The sequence below is a fragment of the Cuculus canorus genome, chromosome 1 (assembly GCF_017976375.1).
Source record: "Cuculus canorus isolate bCucCan1 chromosome 1, bCucCan1.pri, whole genome shotgun sequence".
NCBI classification, from domain to species: Eukaryota; Metazoa; Chordata; class Aves; order Cuculiformes; family Cuculidae; genus Cuculus; species Cuculus canorus.
Window position 1 is genome coordinate 124,719,175 of NC_071401.1, and position 24,182 is coordinate 124,743,356.

A 24,182-nucleotide genomic window follows, 5' to 3' on the forward strand; every position below is an offset into this window, starting at 1 on the left:
TAAACCTTGCCAAGGGTCCAGACCTGTAGGGAAATGCATTCAGAGAAGGTGATTTTAAAGCTACTCCCATAGACAGCAGGAATGTCATGATAGAAATCAGTGTAACTTGAGGGACAACACTACAAGAACAAGACAATCTCATCTTAACTGTCTAAAAGGCAGTTATTCTTTTCAATAGGCTGAACAGACCGATACAAAGTTGATTCCTGAACAACTGCATTTATTATTTTCAGTATATGCCTGTCTTTGTTAGAGAAATTCAATACCAGAAAAAGAAGCCAGAGTACAAAGATATTTCTCTTCACTATACCTCAGCTATGATAGTGGAACATCTTCTCCTGCTACAGTAAAACGAAATATAAGAGCAGCACTAAAAAGCTAAAAAAAAAAGCTGGAAATTTAACTTACAGACACATTAGCTGCATTGCATTTAATATTCCCAGTGAGGAAATGAAAAGAAATTTATTCTGTTCCTGCTCTCCACAAATTCACCAGGGGGAATGATATCCCTTAATTAAAGAAGACTGATTGCTTATTTTTTTTCCCCCAAGCTTTCATTTGCCCTAAAATTAAATGATGAGAAATAAATGATGCATATAAAAAAAAAATCAAAACCACACTGGGAATGCTACAGTCATTCAAATTTCTCATTGTAGTACATAGTACTTTCCAAAGAGCTCTTTAATAATCTGGTAGGAGTCAGAAAAATGGAGCAATTAATGCCCTGTTTCAATGGAGAAAATAAGTTTGAGCAAAACTAAAACCAAGGAATTACTCCTGTTCATTCAGGACTGATAATTTAATATTGTGGGATAGTATGAAAGTTTACATATTCGACAATCAATTTTCTTGCATAAACACTGTGCACAGATTTGAAGAAAAGCGGAAGATTTCAGTTAAGAAGGAAATGATTGGTAAAGTACAAGAGAGCCTAGGACTGGAACTTCATTGGTGACACCTTGGCATGGTCAGATGAGACTGAATGAGAAATGCAGGCTGTATAGCAGAACTGATCTCAATGCAGGCTTAACAAAGAAATGTGGTTGTGCCTGGACAGATAGAAACTGTTACAGTGTTTGTCATTATTTAAGGAACTAGTTGTGCACTAGTAACTGATTTTGCAGCTTCTGTTTATAAAGAATTTTTATCTTTCCATTTATTCAGCAGATCGAGGGAGGTGATTCTCCCTCTCTAATCCTCTCTTGTGAGACCTCGTCTGGATCACTGTGTCCAGTTCTGGAATCCCCAGCATAAGAAGGATATGGAACTCTTTGAATGCATCCAGAGGAGGGCCACGAAGATGATCAGGAGGCTATGAGCATCTCTGCTATGAGGACAGGCTGAGACAGTAGGGGTTGTTCAGCTGGAGAAAAGAAGGCTCCAGGGAGATCTTATAGCGACCTTCCAGTACCTGAAGGGGCTACAGGAAAGATGGGGAGGGACTTTTTACAAGGGCATATAGTGATAGGATGAGGGGTAATGGCTATAAATTGGAAGGAGGAAGATATAGATTAGAGATTAAGAAGAAATTCTTCATGATGAGGGTGGTGAGGCACTGGCACATATTGCCCAGGGAAGTTGTTTATGCCTCCTCCCTGTAAGTGTTCAAGGCCAGGTTGGATGGGGCCTTGAGCAGCCTGGTCTGGTTGGAGGTGTCCCTGCCCATGGCAGGGGGGCTGGAACTGGGTGATCTTTAAAGTGCCTTCCAACCCAAATCATTCTATGATTCTATCATTTAAAAATGCAGAACAGAAGACACTGGAAGTCTGTTCACAGAGAAGACAGCTGTCACTAGTAGTGACCTTCTACAGCCTGCTTTGAATATGAAGGCACATTGAAGAGCCTGAATGCAAGGAGGCCTTTGATAATGTGTAAAAAAGGCAGAAGATGCCCCTGGTAGTGCTTGTTGCCCCTGGCCTGAATCTAACTATAGTGCACACCCTAGACTGGTGACTGAAATGGCTATGTAAGAAACAGGTACATGAAAACTGCTCTCCTGGTTTTAACAGAGAATCCTTGTAGCCTGGTAGCTTCTCTGCAACAATGACCCATAGCAGATGTCTACAGAAGGGTAATAACAGTTGAGGCATTAATGACATGCTCCTAACCAACAAACAAATTTAGCTCCAGAGATCTCCTCCTCCTGGTGCTTTTTCTCTAATATCTCTTGATACAGTGCACTTCCAAACATTTGTCCAGTCTCTCCTTGAGCCCACGTATGTTTTTCCTATCGAGAACATCCCTAGGCAAAGTACTCCACAGTTTTATTACTTGCATGGAAATTGAGTTTCAGTTTCCGTTGTTGGTTTTTAACCTGGTTTCTGCTAGTTTCATTTCATTGTCCCTAGTTCCTGAGCTGGAAGAGACAGTCTATTGTACTACATCATCACCATTTCTTTCAGGCTTTTGCAGAAAACTTTCATAAGGCTTTTCTTTTCCAGGCAGAAAAGTTCCCATCTACTGACTCCTACAGAAGTGATCCCCTGCTTCTGATCATGCTTGTAACCATTCTTTGAATGGTTTCCAGTTCCATTATATATTTTCTGATGGTAACAACAGAATTGTGCACAGATTCAAGTTCTTGGACTAACTTTGGGCATATAAGTGGGCATGATGTTATTCACAGTTCTGTTGTCTTGTTTTCCTAGTAACTCCTAACATCTGATTTGCTTTTTACTTGCTTCTGAGCACTGAGCTTGTGTCCTCATGGAATTATACCTTCATATTTAATTCCTTAGTGGCAATGGTCAGCATGAGGGCATTTATTCGTATTAGAAATTGCAGCTTCTCCTCTTGTGCATTGCTTTACATTTATCTGCATTTAATTTCACCTGCCAATTTATTCATTCATTACTCAGTCATCTACAGTCCTTCCACCATTCCTGACAATCTGCCTTCATCCACATTAACTTGGATGTCTTTGTACCGTCAGCAAGCGTCAACTCAGTATCTTCAGGTCATTTACATTGAACATAGGATCCAGCACAGACCCTTGTGCAACTCCCCTGGTGACATCCATCCGTTCTGAAAATGACTGTTTATCTCTACCCTTTATTTCCTTTATTTCAAGTAATTCTTTTTCAGGATATTTCCTTCTTATATTTTGGCTGCTTAGAGTGCTTAGCAGCCTTTGGCAAGGGACTTTTCAAAGCATATTCTATCTACAGGGCCATCTTCACCTGCCTGCTACTGTTCCTTTTGGAGACAAACAAGGAAGTTCTCAGACAGGACTTCTCTTTACTGAAGTAATTTTGACTCTTGAAGTATATCCTATTTCTTCAGATATCAATGAATTCTCTACTTAGTGCTAATGATTTACAAAAAGCAGAACTACACCTCTCACATGCATACACTCTGGTCTCCTGGAGCTGCTCTGCTCACCTTTCCAGGCTTATAAAATAGTGTGACACTTACAACCTCTGTTTCCCTGGATGCCCCCCAGGGACTTGTTTTAAAGATTAGTTTCACATATGCTACCTTCCAATCTTCAGGTCTCAGAGAGATTTCAAATGGGAGGTAACACATTATGATAAATAATTTAATGTTTCCATCCTTTATTTCTACCACATACCACCTGACTCTAGCAACTTGTTAGTTTGCACTGTGTCTGTTTAAACCACAATCTCATCCACAATTATTTTGGTTTCAGACAGATCTTCTGCATTTTCCCTCTTATGAAAAATTGCACCAGTGAACAGCAACGTAGAATGGCTTCATTGTTTCTGAGTTTTGCCTTATCACTAGCTGGCCATACAGAGTCCACAGCAGGATTTTTGCTCCTGACATGTTTTAAGAAGGGCATAGCACTAGTTTTGATTCCTTTAGCTTGTTCTCCTCAAACTCTTTTTTAGCTTTCCTAATTAGGATTTTGCTTTTAATCTGCCTGACTACATTATTCATTTCATTTTATTGGTCTGGATACAATAGACATCTTTTTGAAAAATGCCTGCTTACTGCTAATAAACTTGCTTACTTGGTTGTTTATGTGTGCTGGCCTCCTTTAATCCATTCTCTGGCCTTTCTCAATAGGTCATACGCAGCGGAGTTATGCTTCCAGTCTGGTGTTCTTCAGAAGTTTCCATGCTGCTTGCTAGGATTTCTATTTGCTGACCTTTCTAGCTTCTTTTTAACAACCCTCCTCATGTTTGCATAGCTTTTCTTGAAGCTGAGTACAATGGCATTGGCGTATTTGGCCGGTGGTGCTCCTGTAGAGCTGGTGAATCTGAGTCCTCTGTGGTCACTGTCTCAGAGTGGGGCTTCCACTGGAAGGGTTAGAACCAAAAAGCTGAGGACCGCATTTCCTCCTGTGGGCTTTCTAACCAGCTTCTCCATGGAATAATTGCAGACAGACCCTGCAAATGTTGTCTCTGTTTCATGTTCCAGCATGACATTTGTCTATCTACAGGAGGGCAGTTGACATCTTCCATTACTACTGATTTTCCTGCCCACACTGTCTCTCTCATCTCTTATTGAATTAATGGCATTTTGCTGTCCTCGGTCAGTAACATTATCCCTCACAATAATATTTTTCCTATTTAGGCCTGAAATTGTAAACTGTACAGACTATATTACTCGTTGAGTTAACTTGTCAATTCGATTTAATTCTGAATTTTAAACAAGGCAGAGTACTGCTCTGCCTCTTCAGTGTTCCATTGACTGTCTTCCTTCCTGCAAGTTTCCAATATCCCTGGTGTATCACTGTCTGCATTTTGGATCAGACGCTCTGGTTTCTTGTCTTGTATTTCAGATTTCAAACATTGTGTAGAAGTGAGAGTGCTTGAGTTCTTTTATCAACACACTGTATTAAAGCAGTAATTTTTTTCCCCTTTCCCTGCTGGATTATTTGCATCTTCTGGATTGTGCTTTCCTCCAGGATTTGGAACTTGCCTATTTTTTCCCTCATAAGGATACTCATGCTGAGCCTAGGCTTTTCCACACCTGTTGGCTTTCCCAAAATATTTGGTTTTTTTCAGCCAGTAAGGGAATATTTTGATTTCAAAATATCTGCCTAGGGCCTTTGTATTGCTAGGAATACCTGAGAATGTTTTCAATTTGCTGCAAGACTGAGCAATATCATGGTAGAGCATTAGATATGCCAGATATTTTCAAATCAGCTGGACTTGATGAAATTCCTGCTGGGATACTGGGAGGCTTTTCTGAAGCAGATATTTTCTGAACCACGGTCAGAACTATTAGCTGTTATCTTTGAGGAATCATGGAGTACAGAGATAAATGTGTTGCCTCTTACTACTTTTTTAAATAATGAGGGGGCAGGACAACCAATTATTGAGACTCCAGAAGTTACCTACAAGGTGAGTGTATGGATTTATCAGGAACAAGTCATACCAAACCAATCTAATATGATTCTATGACAAGACTTGTGGATAGAGAAGAACAGTAGAAAAATGTATCTTAACTTCAGTAAGGCTTTGGTTATTGTCTCATTTTCTGAGCTTCTCAGAAAAAAGCTAATGAAACGTTGTCCATGTACAATTTTTAACAGGTGAGTGCAATGTTTGTTGAAAAGTATATTCAGAGAGTAGTTCTTGACAGTTCACTGTTGGCCTGGAAGTATATGTTGACTGAGGTCTCAATTACTAACTTATTAATCAATCAAATGGATGACAGAATAAAGAACATATTTATTGTATTTCCATAGTACATTGAACTGGGGGTTGTTACAATTACTTTAGATGACCTTGACAAACTAGGATGCAGTTTTATTAGGGCAAACAACACCTTCTGCCTTTAGTTATCAATTATCAGCTGTGCATCAGCTAGAGAGCAGCGTTACAGGGAGGACAAAAAGTTGCTGTAGATCAATGTGCAATGAGACTCAAGCTGCCTCAGCTCAGCTTCTTCCCTGCTGTCTTAGTTAGACTTAGACTCTAAGAGTTGGTGTCAGCCAGAGGACTACCTCTGAAGTGCATCAACCTTGGGATTGTTGGGATCATGCCAAGTACTCTGACCACCCCCTCTGTGGCCTCATGAGAGCAGATGCTCTGATTTCATGAGAGGACTGGAGCTGTACTGAGCGCCTAGACATTAACGATAACAGACAAGTCAACTTCCAAGGCACCCCTATGGTTTTACTTTTGCAAAGACATCAGTTCTGGAATTCCAGTGTCCTAGACTTGGCTTAAATTTAGTCTCAAGGCTAAAAGGATCCCCTCAGTTGTGATTTTGAGTCCACATATTTGTTCAAACTGAGAGTCATGAGAGTCTGCTTTATTTTCTGCCCTTCCATCACTAGGAAATCTTAAGGCTGAGGTGAATCTTTTAGGCTATGGACTGTTCTTGACAGCGTTGTTCAAAGGCCTCTTTTATATCATATCATATCATATCATATCATATCATATCATATCATATCATATCATATCATCATAATCATGTTTTCTTTGTCTCTGTTTCTCCAAGGAGACATCCGGATGTATTAGGGTGTTTCTGTTGTGTATTTGGGGTGGATTCTTGTTATGACATCTATTTCCTCTCTTTGCTAGGTGATTGATCTCTGGGATTTGAGATTTCTATTATCCTTAGTTTCACTCTTGTCCTAGTTAGAAAAGAGATGAGACTACTTCTCTGTCTGGAAGAGAGGAACAAAAGAGTTTGACTCCTTTCTTTATCTCAGGACGGAATGGCACATCTGAAGAAATGAGTAAGGAATATTCTGCTGAGTAATGAACACAAAAATATTCTTTTATCATCACAGCAGAATAAACAGGAGTATTGGCATATTCTTTCTGCTTTGCTTTGGATAAGGGCAGGAGAGGGTGCAGCTGAAGAATCATGTCCAGCTTCTGGAGCTTTAATTAAGGGAGGATATGGAACAGCTGGAGAGCTAGAGGAGAGAACTAGGGATTAGCATCAGTCTAGAAAACATGGCTCATAAGGAAAGGCTGAAGGAATTTGCGTAGCATCATTTAGAAAAAAAGGCAATAGAGGGGGTGGTCCAGAAATGATTTTTAAATATTTTAAAGACAGACATAGAGAGAAAGGAAGTGAATCATTCCATGTTCACAACAGGTGAATAGTAACTTAAATTATGAGAAGGGAGATCCAGGTGTAATACTTCTAAATTTTCCTCGTGTGGAGGGCAGTGAATCAACGACAACTTTGGAGGATGTGGAATTCCAGGAGTGGAGAAGGGTACAGCCATAGCTGGTTCTGATTTCAGGAAGAGGAGCGGACTAGATGACCCCCTGTCCTCCTCTCAGCTCTTCTTTTGTATTGATCTATGGCAGTTATGTGATGGCAGATAAAGGCTTAGTCCTCACCGATTCGCAAATGGAGGTCAGATAACAGCATTACTCCCATGCGGATGAAAGTTGACAGGACTTTACCCACCTTATAAAATGGAAGTGGAACACCAATACCAGAGCACTCTTTGCCTCAGGTGGGTGCATCTCCCAGGTACCTCTTTTTCTTTTTTTATTGTGCTCTTAGAGTGAGTTACTTCTTTCACTGCCAGTACTACAGTACTTTAAAAAACAAAAAGGAAGAGAAAGGTTGAACGCCTGCACCAGCCTAGCTAGCCTATTAGGCCAGATAAAGCCATGGGAAAAATAATCTGCAACCAACTCTACAAAAGGCTGTATAATGATTAATGTAATATCCAGCTGCCTCTAACTCCCTGGCTTTAAGAGGGACAACCACCCATGGAAACCAAAGGCAAGACTCAAAGATGAGTCATGCCTGAGCTTCTCTGCTGCTCCTCGTTGTGTGAGCTCGGTGTCTTTGGAGGCAGCTTTGGCAGCAGCTATTGAGGACTGAGGGGTATTCTGGGAAACACAGAATCTGCAGCTCTTCTTCTCTAACTCTTTTCCTGCTCATTTCGCATGCTTACCCCTATTTTGCATACATACTGAAGACTGTAGTTATTTGTGAAGTTGTTCGCTTGACAGTAGTTTTAGATACCTGTCTGATATGAGCAATTACATTGTGACATAGAGACATTACACTGCATGTCTTCATACTGAGAATGGACAGTGATTGTCCTCCCTCCTTAAGCATTCCCCAGCAATAATTAAATGATTCTGGAAGTGCTCTCTGAAATATATTTTTTATGATTGCGTTCTCAGTCTCTGAGTCTGCTTGTGCATTCTCTCCCTGCTGTCTGCAGTCTCAAATGATGACGAGTCTCCTACAACAAACGTTGATGTGATCTTTCCTCCCACCCAAATGCCCTTTTGGCTTGATTCCAGCATTGTTGGTGAAGGCACTTGTCAGAGTCTGCAGCTTCAGTATCTTTATGATGCAGAAAAGACTGCATCAACTCTCTTAAGTGCTACAAAGCACTCCAGGCCTTCCTCACTTCAAGAGATGCAAAGGAACAGACTTAAACCGTAGGACTCAGAAGCATGCTCCTTATTTCAAGCATTTTTTTTAATGAGGGGAAAAGAGGAATGAAGAAAAAGGGTAAGGATGAGTTGAAAGGAAAGATACCACAAAAATTCAGATTACTGAGAGAATCTAAAGATGTAGGAAGATTCAGACTGATGGATAGCAGGATACATTGTGCTCCACCTATGAGCTGTCACATCCAGGCAGGCTAAAACAGGTGTGGTATGGGAGAAAGGTAGATTCCTCTAAGCCAAAGTAGTTGTCAAATGGAGGATCTTGCCATAACTTGATGAAATTGGAAATCCAGCTTATGATTTGGAAAGTCCACTCTGCTTGGTTCTCTTTCCATTGAGAGGCAATAGGAGGGATCCTTGCAACTTTCAAGGGAGTAGAACATTTTTTTTTAATGGCCTGAACTCTCTAGAGGAAAAAAGTACAGGGCCATAGTGGCAGCATGAGGCAACTGGGCTAGGACCCCATGAGTCACAGTTTTCCCAGCATTACAATGTATCTGGATTATCTTATTTCAGGTGATCCACTAGCTCTTGTAGAGCCCAGCCAAAAAAAGGGTCGTCCTGAACTGGTGCTGTAGATAATAACAAAGTCAACCCTATTTTACAGCCAAGGGCGCAGAGCACAGAGGTTGGCACTAGTGTGGTGGTTATCTCAGAACAACTCTGAATGCTCACAGACTGGAAACAGGGAGGCTGTGCCAATACAGCATTACCAACAATTAACTGGTTGTGGATTAGTAGCTGCAGTGTTTCTTCCCAGACCCAACTGCTTTTGCATCCTGTGATTTCGCTGTGCCCTGTTGTCATGGGTCTAGCAGATCTTTCCTTGGTGCTCCCTAGTGTACAGCAGTTAAACCTCATCTGTTTCAGACTCTTTCTCTAATGCAGATGTTGAATTGAGATGCAGCTACCCTGTGGTAAGATTTTTAGTTAGATGACATATTAGCACGCTAGGTAAGCCAGAAAGAAAGCCTTAGAAATTATATTTTTACCACTTGTGACATTACACAAGAGATGTGAGACTTTATACGATTGGTCCTTCAGAAATGCAGAACAGAGCCCTGCTGCATGAGCTAGCAGAGTCATCTGCTAGAGGGAAACACTTTTCCTTTTTAAGAATCTAATACTGGGGTAGATTAGACATGTTTTCCCAAAGGGTTTGTAGCTGTTTGCCGTTCTGCAGAGCCATGCTAAGAATAAATCGAGTTCTTTTCTGGGTTTTGGAGATGGAGGTGGTTACAGAAAGAACAGCCAAATGTTTTCTAGTCTCCTATAACTCTTTCTGTCCAGCGTGTCACAGGCTGTGCCTCTCTGCCTCTTCCCCAGATTTCTGTCTCCCTAAATTCCTGTCACCCTGGCATGTCCCTGTCCTGTTTCACTCCCATCTGCTCTGTCTCTGACATAATTGCCTCTACACATCTCACCCTTCCTGATCCTGTGCTCTCCTGCATCTCCTCTTTTGAGCCAATATTTTTCTCTTCCTTCTTCCCTCCACTTCTGTTTAAGGTTAAATGCAAGCACAGGGAGCATGGGGGGTGGAGGTCTGGGGTAGATTGTTGGGAGGCATCTGCTTGTGTTTGGGGTTTTCTGAGTTCCTTTGGCCATGGGCAGAAGCATGCTCTGCACAAGGCAAGTCTTCAGTAAAGATAATAACTGAATTTCAGACAAGCTCTGATGAGCACGTGCAAGAACAGAACAGTGATTTACAGACAAGTCAGATCCAGCTGGATTTTCATATGGCCAGCAAGTACAGGTTGGTGTCCCAGGGATCTGCCCCCGCTAGTTTCAACCTCCTGTATGACGCGCTGAACTGGAGTAAAACTACTGTAAGACATTTTCAGCATGGGCCAACCACCATACTTTTCAGTAACCTCATTCTTGGAAGTTGCTAACTGGTTTTCAGTGAAACACTTCCAGAAAAATTCAGCCCGACAAAGAGAGCAAGAATGGAAAATTTCAGTCTAGAATGATTAAAATATGACAAAATTAACAGCAAGTGGAAACTGTATCTTATAATCAAGTGTTAGACTATGATAAATACAAGATTTGTTGCTATCTGCACCTATTATAGAAGGATGACTATTTTAATATTTGTTTTGGGGAAAACTTTCTAGCATGACTGACATGCAAAGAAAAAGATTTTTCCTTCCAAACATGGGGCATATGCCCAAGAAAGACATCTGATAAGGAAAACCAGTGGTGACTACATGCAAACTGTTATGTGATCTGTTATTTACACTGCTTGGAGTTCACCAGATTATTCATCGAAGTGCTGTAAGATCCCAGACTGAACGCACCTCTCCTAGAATCATCAGTGAGATAGATGTCAGCTTGACTCACTGTGATTTGCCATCTGTGCAAAGCAAATAAATATAACCAACTGGAGTAACGAGCATTGTGATTGTACTAGGAACCGGTGCACAGATTTACACAGGATCTTTGTGTTTGCACTCACAAGTCTTTGACTATGTTAGTATCGAAAAATAAGCAACTGCAAAACCCCAGCTGTGCAGATCTGTTAAAAAATAAAACTTTGGCTATTGCCTGCTTGATAATCTATCTGCAAGGCTGGACCAGATGTGTGAGTATATCCTATATTACTTTCTTCACTTCTCAAAAGAAGGCGGCAAGGTTTCCTGCAAAGATTTTTAGAGTCTTTTATTGTATCTCAATGGAAGAGCTCCAGAACTTTAAAACTTAATTCTTTTTCAAGCATATAGCAGGGAGTCTAATAAAAGGTATTATCTCTGTTGCAAATTTTGATTTCCCTAGAACATTAGAGCTTCACAGCTAAATCAGAAGTTTAACTAGGAGCAGAGAAAACACTAATGGGACAAGAAGTCATTGCTACTTTGAATTGAGTCCATTGCTGAAATCAGAGAATATATTGAGATGCAAAGTACAGTGATTTAAAAGCCACAGCACAAAAGGCAGTAGTTGTGCAAAATTATGATAACAATGAAACCATAAAATTTATGGTATGGTAAGTTGGCTGTGATGTGTAGCCTTGAAGTAGGGGTGCACTGAGATAAGCATAATGAGAAATATGACAGAAGTTCCCACAGCTAATATGTAGGTTGAAACATAGATCAGGCCAGACCAGCTGTAGCTGTGTTTATTGCTATGCTGTTCAGTAGAAAATGTTAAGAATAAAACACAGGAATGAAGATTTCTAAATGCATTAGCAGGCACTGTTGTCATGTGATCATATCAGTTTTAAGACCATAGTGCCTGGCAGGCCATCAAGAACTGATTTTGTTGTTGTTGTTATTATCAACATAGATTGATTTATATGACCCAAAGCTGACATCTAGCGGAGGCAAAATGAACGCAGGGTTTTCCTTCCCTTCACGAGGATGCAACCCGCTATGTGCAGGTAGAGATGGCACTTTGCTCTTCTCTTCAAAAGTGACCTGAAGGCTGGCTGCTGCATGGCTTGTCCTGGGCAGGAAAGTGAACTAAGGAGCTTACAGGCACTCTAGCTAAGTGTGCACACCTTGTCTCATTACTGACACGACACTAATGAGATGAATGCCATAAGCCAGCTTCACAGTGCTGTCAGCTGAAAACGAACTCTGAAGGCTGAACTGTAAAAAGTTTCAGAAGACGATGGTATAGGTGATCATGCCTGGTAGAGTTTGGGCAGGATCTCATGAATAAATTTAACAGAAGAATAAATGTTTACCACAGCAGAAATGTGGTGTCGGCAGCCTAGGATTTCTGCCACTGGGAACATCAGATCTGCAGTCCTGGATCACAGCAGACCCTTGGACACCAGATCCTGAGGCTGCAGCTCCGTTGAGCTTCCAGCTCTTCCTCAGGCCTTTGAATCTCTTACTGCCCCACCTGGGCTGCTTGGGCAGCAATACAGGCAAAACTTAGAGATTTTTTTTTCAGAGATTTCTGCCTCACCCTGTGCACCTGGTATCACATTTTTGAGAGAAATATCTCAATTTTTAATTAGTAAAAATCTAAGTTTCAAGTTCTCTTACTTACATGGAAAAATTGAAAATGTGAACTGTACAGGATTAAAAAAAACAAAGGGCAACTAAAACCACCTAGTGTTTAGTTTTCATATCCCACAAATTTAAGTCAATATAAATCTGTTGGCACTTCAGTCCAGTTTGTAATGCTTAGGAGGGGAGATGGAAGGAAGCACAGTGAAGCATCATCAGCTCCAAGCACAGGAAAGGGAAAGGATCTGTGGTCCGCCTAGGAGATGACTGAATGGGGAGCCAAAGGAAGGAATCTGAAAGCGGGAGAGCAACCAGTTCACAAGAGCCCTTTAAAAACGGCAGAAGACAAAAGGTACTTTACTTATTTATATATAGTAGGAAGCAAAAATTTCTCCAATGTGCATGGTAAAGATTCAAGGCTCTGGAGCTGTGGGCTGTAACCAACCACGTTGTCTGTGCATCATAATTTTGGTGGGATTTGTAACACAGCAACAATAGTTTAGATATTCAGTCAAAACAATTGAAATACTGTTGCTTCCCTAAATGAATGCACAGCCTTCAGCCACTGCTGAAGAGCACAGCCCCAGTGCAGTGTCCCAAGGGATCGCACTGCTGACAACATAATGCATGTTTTTGGAAGGAACTTTTAATCATCTGATAGGAAAACAAGGTTACTGTTATACAAACAGTACAAAGTTTACTGCAGGATTGAGCTTTAATCTCTGGTGGTTGCTTATTGACTCTGGAAAAAGCAGCAGCTAGTTAGTGAAAAGATCTCTACTTTCTGTTTACAGGCAAAATTGAAGGAGAGGATTTCAACTCCTGCAGCCATCCCTGAAACCCAAAGTAAGTCTGAACTGAGGTCTGAATTGGGAGACAATGAGGACTGGGCCTGGGTTGCTTAAAATTCCCATTTATTCTACCAAGATAGGACTTGGTTTACCTTCTGCTCTTGCTGCCTTTGAGCTTTCTAAAAGTTGGAAAATCAGAAGTTGTGATACATGGGTTATGGTATATCACAGTGTATGATACACGAGGACTTGAGCTGTCAGCAGTGCTTCATGTCTTGAAGGCATACAGAGAGGGCCTGGGATATTTTTACCACCTGCTACATAATGCCTGTCAGAGGAGACGAAATAATACTGAAGAAATTAGTCATATTTCTTCTTACTATTATTCCAATGAGCCCCTCATTTTGGGCTCCTTTCTAGCAGAGAATTAAGTGTCCTTATTTTCAAGTGTATACACAGGCCCCTCAGTCAGTGAGACATATCCATGTCTGTGGTTCTACAGGTTGGATCCATGTACATAACCTATATGTTTATCTGTGCCAGAAGTGTACAACATCAGACACATGGGACTGGTTTTGATGAAGCTTATAACCCTGCTAATCTGTTGTGGGAGGCTAATCCTGAAAACTAGGATATTTACTTCTTCCTGTATGTTTTTAGAAAAATTATACCCAGACCAAAACTGCTTTAAAACTCTATGTGTTTTCATATGCTTTGCAAAATACTTATTTTAATCAGGGCAGTAATTGCAACAAACAATTTAGCAAATTGATTTTCTCTGTGTTTTGTACATGTTTCCTTGCACACAGGCATGGTTTGCTAAAACATGAATTTGCACAGCATTTAGCCCTGACCAATTCAAAAGAATGTAAGCACAGGCATTTGCTAGGCGGCACTTATGTTGGTTTGATTAGACATCTTTGTTGCACAACATCACTTCTGTTCTCTGAAAGACTGAGAGTAGTCAGAGACTGAGAGCAGAATCATGTTTCATGTTGTGGCCTTTGCTTTTTGCCAGTATTTTCTCATAGTTTGTCCAAATTTTGCAGACTCCTTTTTTAGCATGTGTCTGTGCTGCAGTATGCAATGTAAATACCCAGAAGAAATTTGTTACAAAAACCAAAACAAAACAAAGAAGTTCTGTAGAAAATACTTTGTTTTCCTGAAACTCTGGCCTTGACAGTGACTTGCATTCAGAGTCTGGACATAGTTTTACAATGTGTTCATGCTGGAGCAGGTTAGATGTAGATTCCGTATTGACTTGTTTCCAGACTTCATGAGCTTGAATTTAGTCACTGCACTCCATAATTAACCTTTCAGTCAGGGAGACATTCTGAGGGGCAATCAAGCAAATGATCTTGCAAGCCAGCCTTTGAGGAGAATTAGTGGAACAAATAACTCAGATAGTTTTAAGATGGAATTTATGTCAGAATTATACGACTACTATGTCTTAAAACAGCAGAGGACTGAAAATGTCCTCTTTGGGTTTCTGTTCCTTAAGACAGAATAAAGAGAGGCACAGGGATGCAAGCTTCTTCCTACTTTTATGGTTTCATCTGCAAGATTTTCTAATAGTAGAGGAGAGGATGAATGGCAAGATAGACTGAGACAACCTCTCAGCAACTCTTCTACAAGGCAGATGGGTCAAATGTTTGCATTACATGGCATTTTGAGTCTCTGGAAGAGAGAATGACAGTTCAGGGATCTAATTTGTGCTCCATGTTATTCTTTCCTTCAAGGTTCCCAGTAACTCTCTCAACAATGGCTATGGTGTGTCTTTCAGACTTCGAAGCTTATGCTAAAAAGTATTTACCCAAGATTGCTTGGGATTTTTTTGCAGCTGGAGCAGATGACTGTATCACACGAGATGAAAACATCCTGGCATATAAAAGGTAATATGAGGAGGAAATGAGGGGTGTTGTACTGGAAGCCTTTAAACTAAGTTTTTGCGAAAGCACTTGGGCCTCACAAGCCAGATTTCCTTATGCCTTGTCCTTTGAACATGTTCCCCAAGCAAAATGTGCTTGCCTGAATAACATACTGTATGCTCCAATGCCAGTCTGAATATGATGTAGATTGTATGAGGCATAAGGGATGCTGAGGGTCCAGGCAAATGGCATGGCATGGCACGGCATGGCATGGCATGGCAGAGGATGAATGACTGTAACAGAATGAGATGCAATGAGGAACAGTTGGTGAGCAGTAGGAAGCGCATGTGAAAGTAGGCTGGGATGTGGGGAACATACTGCAGACAGTAAGGGCAGGCTCAATGCATAGTGAACAGTGGAGTGGAAGACAGAGACCCAGGACTGGCTTATAAGTTAAAGGAACCTGTGGGACGGACAGTGGGAGAAAAAGAGCCAGTGAGCTGAAGGTGGAAATACAGAAATGATATACTGTGGCCAGTGAGAAAGATTATGGAACTGGTGAATGTCACAGCTTAGCCCCAGCCCAGCTTGACAAGCTGCTAAATGTGAGCTGTTGTGAACCTAGTTTCCTTTCCCCCGACTCAAGGAAAAGAGGAAAAGACTTGTGGACTGGAAACTAAAACTAAAACAGCTTTAATCAAACAATATAACAACAACAATAATAATAATATATGAAATTATCCTCCCTTCCCCTTCTGATGACTCCATCACCACAGATGCTGCAGGCCAGGCGTGAGGAAAAAGTCCTACGCTGGACTAAGCAGTAGGAGGGAGACGGACTTAGGAGCTGGATTCAGGAATACACAGATCTGGGATCAAGGGCAAAAAGACAATGTCCATATAGGATGCAGGACATCAAAGAAGAGATCTTGACCGTCATGATCCCTTGGTTTTATACTGAGTATGTCATGTGTGGGATGGAATACCCAGTTGGTCAGGTTTGGGTCACCTGTCCTGTCCACCCCTCCCAGCAGGTGCGACCCTCTTTCACCCATTTCACTTAAAATATTTCACCAGCTTGAGGATGACCTTGGCTTCTATAGGAATAAGTATAAGCAACAGCCTCATTGCATACCAATCCCCTGTGTTATCACTTCTAGAGAGAAACTCTGTCTGAAACTTTCAGAAAATGAAGTTACTTAGATGAGGCTTATCTGATAATCTGGAAAACTGAGTCTACATCAGCTCAAACCAGAGCAGTGAAAAGTGGAAGTGGCTGAACTTCTGGTTGAATTGACCTCTAAAAGCAAACAGAAATGACAAAGAGCCTGTGTTACATGCCGTTGTTCATTATTGGCTCAGATGCCTGCATTGCAATAGGTAAATGAAGACCTGGTTTCCATGAAACTCCAGAAGTCACTGTACAGCTACCATCCTGAAGGGTTTTTATTGCCTTACAGAATTCATTTGCGGCCACGTATGCTGCGGGACGTATCAATGATGGACATTAGGACTAAGCTCCAGGGGACTGAAATCAGCTTTCCTGTAGGAATCGCCCCTACAGGCTTCCATCAGCTAGCATGGCCTGATGGAGAGAAAAGCACGGCCAGAGGTACTCTTCTGCTTTGTTACCATGCAGCAAAAAGGGGGTTGTGGCAAAACCTCAAGAAGATGTTAGGATGACTTGAAGTGGGACTGAGAAAACTCTTCAAGATTGAAGGGGAAAACTTCTTTCGTACTTTCTGACATCCCTTTTTTGTGGATGACCCACTTGAGAAAGGGCAGTGAGTGAGGAGCCTCTATTTCTCCAACCACCACTATTACAAGATCAGCCCTGTGGAGGCTGCTGCAAAATTAAGACAAAAACTATTGACACATTTCTGGTGTACATCATGGACTGTACAGATCCTCAGTGCTGTGGGCCCTAGAGAGGACATAGGAGTGTTGGGTGGGACTCAACCTGTAAATTCCTTGTTACTGGTAAGAACAGTGTCTACTTTGGAGAAAAGCATAACCTCTCTTCTCAAATCCTGTGGTGGGTTTGGAGAGCTGACCCCTGGAAATATCTTTTTTCCTCTGCGTGTTTCTGCATTTCTGTGAGGACAGAATCCAAGAGCTCATACTTTTAAAAAAAATAAATAGTTGCAAAATGAGATCAACTCTTGGTAAATTTGCTTTCTCTTTTGTGCTGTCTTAACCATGATCCTACAACACTGCATGGTAAATATAACCAATTATAAACCCAGGGACATATTTGCCAATTGAGAGAGTGCTGTGTTTGATAGAATGTAAGTAAAACAGGAATTCAAGACTTCTCTGCAAACTATATATAAAGAAATTTTGTACCTGCTGTCTGGCACTACTGTTTAAATGACCTTAATTCTGATTATTTTCCAATACATCCCAAAGCGGCCAAAGCCATGAACATCTGTTACATTGCCAGCACGTACTCCACCTGCACACTGGAAGAGATCTCTGCAGCTGCCCCAGGTGGACTTCGGTGGTTCCAGCTCTACATCCACCGCAACAGAGCAGTTTCCCAGCAGCTGATCCAACAGGCAGAGGCTTTGGGTTTCCAGGGCCTCGTCCTCACAGTGGATCTGCCCTACACAGGCAAAAGACGTGACGATATCCGCAACGGTTTCCGCCTTCCTCCCCACATGAAACTGAAGAACTTGGAAGGAGCCTTTGAGGTTTGTAAAATGAGCCTGTCCTTTCATTCACTGTGCTGGAATGTACCACATGAGACAAAACCACTGGGTAACTGCTGCTTTGGCATCTGATGTACCCAGGGTGTATCTTCACTTCTTCTGGCTCTGCCGTGTTCTGGCTTGACCGCCCGCCAGCCTGAGTTCTGGCTTCAAAATCCCAGTGTCTCTTCCTTAGAGACACTGATCTCCATCCCCGTTGTAATTATTCTCCTTTAGAGACACATGCTTTCCACAGCTGATGAACATACCTGTTAGCAAGTTTATTTAAAATCTCTTCTAGAACAGAGAAGTCAAGGGGCCTCTGTATCATTACAGCTCAGATGAGGTTTCTTTCTGTCCCATGGCTGTAGGGAGATGACTGTTCTGAGTATGGACTCCCACCCAACAGCTTGGATCCTTCGGTCACCTGGAATGATATCTATTGGCTGCAGAGCCTGACCCACCTGCCCATCATCATCAAAGGCATCTTGACAAAAGAAGATGCAGAGCTGGCAGTGAGACACGGAGTTCAGGGAATTATTGTGTCCAATCATGGTGGAAGGCAACTGGATGGAGGATCTGCCACTGTAAGTGAGAAAATGGATGTTCCATGAGTGTTCATTGTATGCACATTTGCACTAACCTGGGTATGTCTACTCCCACCTTTGTAAATATGCTTCTGTTGGACTTGTGTTTGTTGTGCTTTGTGGACCACGTTTTATTGCATGGCTGTGGATATGTGCAGAGGTATTTAGCTTTAACCTGGTAATATGCTTTGGCATGGGCTACCCACTCAAGTATTTTCTCAGCTGCTTGGGATGTCCTGTAAGCAGCACCGAATCCACCTAACTGCAGACAAACTACTGGCTGAAGTTAGTGAAAGTTTTCTGCCTACATCTTCATTAGCTGGTTGCACTGCACAAGTACTCTTTGGGCACTGCAGCAAAAATAAAATGAAGCTCTGGAACCAAAAATATACAAAGGAAAACATAATGTACTGTCACTGTTCACATCTGCCAAACATGCACAAACTATGCTGCTAGATTTAGTGAGAGGTCTGCTTGCATATCTACAGAATCAAGTCTAAATGGGAGCTTATTGACGTTCATGAGCCAGAAAAAAAGATAACTGATCTGGAGGAAAAATTCACCCACTTTTTAATCTGAAAAAAAAATTGTGGGTTTTTAGAATGCATGTCTATTTCACTGCTTTAATTTGGCTTCTGTCAACTTTTCTAATTGTTGTTCCTTTGTAGTTCTGTATTGCAGATCATAGTATCTTATGGACATTCTCTTCTCTGTTCTCCCCTGTAAAATAAAAATAGGCACCAAGGATCTCTCTTCTGTTCTATGTCCAGACTGACAACAACAATTAAAAAAAATATATAAATGCTAAAGACATAATAATGGAAATGGCATCCGTATTAAACTGCTCTTCTACCTTAGAAGTTTCTTCACTTATGCAAACAAACCAGTAGATGCCTAGTTTAGCCCTGCTGCTCCTCTGGTACCAAAGCTGGCAGCAGAAGCTCTTGTTCTTGTTGAGCTACTCCTAGAAAATTTCAACCTGAAAGTTTTCAGCCTGAAATTCTGCAAAACATTATGACTGACAGGGAAAATCTACTTAGTAATCTTAGTTATGGCTGCTCTACTTTAAAAAAGATGAAAAGAAGACAAAAGAGTACAGGAGGCTACAGAAAAGAGACCTTCGGGTTTATTCAGTCTAGTGCAATGTCCTGCCACTGGTTATCCTGCCTTTGCAACCAGAGCCAGTATCTCTGTGTGGTACTGCCCTGCACTATCAGACTGGCACTGCTGTCTGCTCCGCAGAAAAGACTTTAGGGAATCAGGAGACTTAGCCTGGAGGAAATGATATGTTGACTGTACTATGTAGCAAATGAAATCCTTCATAGATGCTGTAGTGAACTTGAGGAGGCTTTTGACAGGTGGTCAACCAGGATTAGGTTGAAATGTAAGTTTAGGCAATTTGGACAGTAGCAGAGAGAAGGTTGACGTCAGCCTTTTTAACAAATATTTGTATCATTCATCATTGTCTCAAATGAAAGTAACATATTAATGACAATTATTTTCACTGAAATTTATTTTTAAAGTCTTTCAGGCAGGTGAAAATGTTACTTTTTTCACTTATCAGAAATGCTAGCAAAGAATATCAGGATAAGCAAAGCACTGGAAAATGGAATTAACTATATGGCAAACAGAACAGGGAGATGCACTTTATTCTGCAGCTTTTGGTGCTGAACTGTTTGTGATTCATTGTCACATTTCATTTCGAGAAGGTATGCTATTAAAGCATTGCATCCCTGCCTCTCTCTTTGGAAAACCTTCTCTTCCTCTTGGAATCAAAAGCTGACATCACAGTGAGACTGGCTCCTTCTTTGCAGATTGATGCTCTGGTCGAGGTTGTGGAGGCAGTGCAAGACAAAGTTGAAGTTTATTTAGATGGTGGAATACGAAAAGGAAGTGACATATTAAAAGCACTGGCACTGGGAGCAAAATGTGTCTTTATTGGAAGACCAGCTTTATGGGGTCTGGCTTACAAGGTAAGGAACTCTGAGTTTATTTGTCTGCTGCTCATACTCTTCAACACTCTGTCATTGTTATTTAAAAGTCATAGAGACAGTTTTCACCAGTGAAGGGTCTTATCCATTTTTTCTTTTTGTTTTCCTGAATTTTAAGTGAAAAAAAACCCCAAACTGAATCAAACCCAGATATTTTCTATGATTTAAAATATCACTGAATGTTACAATTTCAAATATGATTTTGAAACTGATAATGTTGTTTTGTGGGACCCAAATTCTTGGTGTTGCAGTTTGGTGCTAAAATACTGTACGACTCAGGACCCTCAGTGCTTTTGAAAACTGGAGGTGGGCTTGTTTGCCATAAAGATGAGTCTGACAATTTCATTTGCTGGCTGCTTACTTGGAAACAATGTGTGGGTTTTATATAGCAGCTTCATAGCAGTGTTGAGAATTCTTCAGAAATACAAACAGAACTCCATCCCACTGAAGTCTGAAATATTTTGGACAGGACTAAGTACACATATGTCCTATAGGTGCCTGAACATGTCACTACTATGCCAGGTTTAGCTTTGGCAATTCTGAGCTACTAGCGTATTTCTGTGATCCAGAGTCATGAGTTAGGACTCTGATGCATCATGTTAACACAATATAATTAAAAATGTGATTTTACCAGTTGTTTGCTTTGCGAAATTTTTGCTTTTTAGCCTCAGGATCAGACCTTTCAAGTTTTTTTCTAGAAGAAAAAAAAGTATTTATTTTTACGGTCTAGAAACATTTCCTATCTTTAAAGTGAGATTCCTGCCCAATGGTGTAATTTCTGTGGATTACAGAAGCAAAATTTTAAGTAAGAAATCTCCTGAGTCTTGTGATATACCTGGAAGAATTGGCAGCACTGTTTCTGTTGCCAGAGAAAGTGGTCCTAACATGAAAACAGTGTTGCTGTGAGCTTGCCTGCATTTTTCCCACACGGGAAATAGAAAGGGAATGGGGTTTTTTTTAGTTCAGCTGTGCTGTGGTAGGTATCTCAGTGGCATTGACCTAGCATACAAGAGAGGAAGGTCATGAAGAAGCACTGACATTGTTTGCACTGAAAACATTATTCATTGCAAGAAATAGAAACAAAAAGTAAGAGGAAATAAAAAAAATCCTCCAATATTTCACAGTAAGGTCAAAATCATATGTACATTCTATTGGATTTTGAGCTTCTTGGTGTAACTTGCTCAGAGGAAAATACAGTATACCATTTTTAAAGATTCAGTTTGATATCTGAGTAAACTAAACTTTTAGAAGCTGTACCATATATAAAAGTCTTATTATATTATAAAATGCTGTCAGCTTTGTGAGACCTGACATTTTAAAACAAGCCAGTTAGTGGAGGCTAGCTGAAAGCTAAGAAAAGAAAACTGGGTAGAAAATGTCAAAAGTGAAAAACAGCTTTGTTTTCTTTCCCTGTTCAGATGTATAACAAAAGAAAAAGCATCTAAATTAATCTGTGATGAACTGAGCACATCCATCACACCATTTTAATCATTCATCCATATGAAAGACTGGAATTGGCACTGACTTAAGGGACTGTTCCAACTCTCACAGTGCAAGCATCCTGCAGCATTGCTCTGTGACAGTGCTCCTTTACCCTGACTGCTTTCTTTGTTGGAGCAGGGTGAAGAAGGTCTTCAAGATGTTTTAAGAATTTTGCAGGATGAGTTTCGTTTGTCGATGGCCTTAGCTGGTAAGTGTTTTTCAGCTTGTTTATAATTGGTAGTATGGAGATTTTGTAAGCCATCTAAAATCAGAAGCCTGATGGATGGGTCACACAAGGGGAATTCACATGAGCTGTGCTGGTTGTAGTTGCTGTATTTAAGGTGATTCTTTTCTTCCTGTTAATCTACTTGGCATTTCAGGTGCTATCACAATGAAGGTTGCAAGGAGGAATTAGCACAAAGCAGGTTTCTGGCCCAATTAAAGAGATGAAAATTGAGCGAATCTTGGAATTTCTGTTCCTCTAGGACTTGCATATGTTTTTCAGTGTTTAAGTTAGTGTTTACCAGGGTAAAATGCAACTTTTTTTATTTCTGCATTAAATATTCAGAAAAAATAAATGCAGAATTTTTCTCTGTGTATTAAAGTATATAGTTTTTCAGTGCAGGTTGAGATCTGTGCATCCCACATGTTTTAAAAGCCTCCATGTCTCATTTAAGCTTTTACTCTTGTTTCTCATTCCACATTTCTCACTTCTACTCCCAACTGTAGCTATGTTTGACCCCCCTCACTGAACAGCAGAACTCGCACAACCCAGTGCAAATTCCAGTTTCACACAGGAACAAGTCCAACATGCAGGTCCGATGCAGAAGTATTCAGACATCAACAAAGGGCCTTAATCCAGTTCAAATCATGTTTTAAAGATTTTTATGCTCTAGCAAACATGAACTCAAGTGGATAGCAATGCTGACTGGGAGACCAGAACCAAAATCCCACTGGGCATTTCTTAAAAGCCTGGTTTTTGGGTTGCTTTTTCAACTAGCAAAGATACCCACAAGAGTTTTTTTATCCAGGAGGCTCTCACATGTCCTTGCGTGTTAATGGGCACTGAATTTGGCAAGAGCAATAGGGTGGGGACTTTTTGGCAGAGCTGTGAATTTGCATCCAGATTTGACCAAAAGAAATGACAATGCAAATCTCCACTCCAATCACTCGGCACATAGCAGTCCTTGTGCCTTTTCTGTCTATCACTCACTTCTGACTGGATCAGAAAGCTCCATGCTCAGCTTGTTCTAAGGATCCTTTTCCTTTTGCGCGTCTAACTCTTCTTGTGTGGGATGGCCGGTGCCTTACCTAAAGATGCCGTTGAGGAGTTCATCTCCTGTGAGTGAGCTTTTGAGGTACCAACCTATTCCCACATGGCTCAGACAAGACTAGATCATGACTCTGAGAAGGGAGCCTTCCAAGTTTCATCCGTAGGCCTTCTGCTGTCACCATCCTGTTTCCATGTTAATAATAAATAACAATTTATTAATAACAATAATAATGTTCACCATCTCTATTTATTTTAGGCTGTGCCAACGTTTCAGATATTGGCCGACACCTAGTTCAGTTCTCAAAACTGTGAACAGCCTTCTGCAATGCCCACCAAAGAGAGTCAGCTCACATTGAGGTCCCAAACCAGACTGAAGAGAGAAGAAGGAGATGCAAACATTGATGGTGCAACAAGTATCTGATAGAACCTTCAGAAAACTCCTGAGGAGATTAGGAAAGGCTCCATGTTAGCAAAGGCCATTCTCTGCTTTTATTGAGATCAATGAGTTGTTTGCCACGTAATTGTTACTTGCTAAATATATCTACTTAATTTGGTTGATCTCTGTGTTGGGCCTTACTCCTAAACTTTATTACACTGGGCAGCCAGACATGGAAAACTATGTCCCTTGCTTCTTCCACGTGGTTGTCCTACAATGTCGGACTGCATCTCAAGCTACACTGCCTAGTGCAGTACACCCGGAGCTGGGTTTGAAGAGGCATGAGAGATGAAGGTCCGTAGGGGTCCAGGACTGCAGGCATTTGGAATGAGCAGCATCACAAAGATGAAATACTTTGTTCTCCAGCCCTGTCCCTTGATGCTGGACCTTTACAACAACACAATTTTTCTATATGATGTAATGATCTAAAACATCCTCCTAGCCCCTTTTCCCTTTTCAGACCAGCACGTATCACAAAATCAAGGCAATGCCTGTGCACTTGGGTTGTTCGACGTGCTCCTGGCATTCTTCTCGTGCACTGTCTGGAGGCTGGTGGTGATACAGAAAGGGAGCCTGAATTAAAAGACCCTTACGGTGCTCAAGATTAAAAATGAAGACTGTCACTCTTCACCTCTGGCATTTCCAATCTTTTATTCCACACATCGATAAAAATAAACTTAATTAGATTTTCTCCCTGTTCCCATGAATAGTCTGCAGCAGATTTATGCCAACAGTATCACCTGAATCCATA

The 24,182-nt window shown here is 41.1% G+C and overlaps 1 protein-coding gene across 3 annotated transcripts; it reads left to right on the forward strand.

Moving 5' to 3' along the window:
• The first annotated feature begins 12,606 nt into the window (after nucleotides 1-12,606).
• On the forward strand, nucleotides 12,607-24,182 carry HAO2 (hydroxyacid oxidase 2). 3 transcript variants are annotated; one of them, XM_054056824.1, is made up of 9 exons: nucleotides 12,607-12,665; nucleotides 13,108-13,159; nucleotides 14,844-14,996; nucleotides 16,433-16,584; nucleotides 17,382-17,665; nucleotides 18,034-18,249; nucleotides 20,064-20,222; nucleotides 21,861-21,930; nucleotides 23,252-24,176. In XM_054056824.1, exons 3-9 carry the CDS (start codon nucleotides 14,866-14,868, stop codon nucleotides 23,305-23,307), a joined length of 1,068 nt encoding a protein of 355 aa, XP_053912799.1. In that variant the 5' UTR covers nucleotides 12,607-12,665; nucleotides 13,108-13,159; nucleotides 14,844-14,865; the 3' UTR covers nucleotides 23,308-24,176. The 3 variants fall into 3 exon arrangements, with proteins under 3 accessions (XP_053912799.1, XP_053912800.1, XP_009555121.1); XM_054056825.1 differs by having other exon boundaries at nucleotides 12,647-12,665; nucleotides 13,108-13,157; nucleotides 14,841-14,996; nucleotides 17,586-17,665; nucleotides 23,252-24,182; XM_009556826.2 differs by lacking the exon at nucleotides 12,607-12,665 and having other exon boundaries at nucleotides 13,012-13,157; nucleotides 14,841-14,996.

Coding starts and splice junctions, on each gene's coding strand:
- HAO2 (XM_054056824.1), top strand. CDS start 14,866: ATGGCTATGGTGTGTCTTTCAGACTTCGAAGCTTATGCTAAAAAGTAT. Junction 20,223..21,860: donor TATGGGGTCTGGCTTACAAG/GTAAGGAACTCT, acceptor TTGTTGGAGCAG/GGTGAAGAAGGTCTTCAAGA. Junction 21,931..23,251: donor TTTGTCGATGGCCTTAGCTG/GTAAGTGTTTTT, acceptor TATTTATTTTAG/GCTGTGCCAACGTTTCAGAT.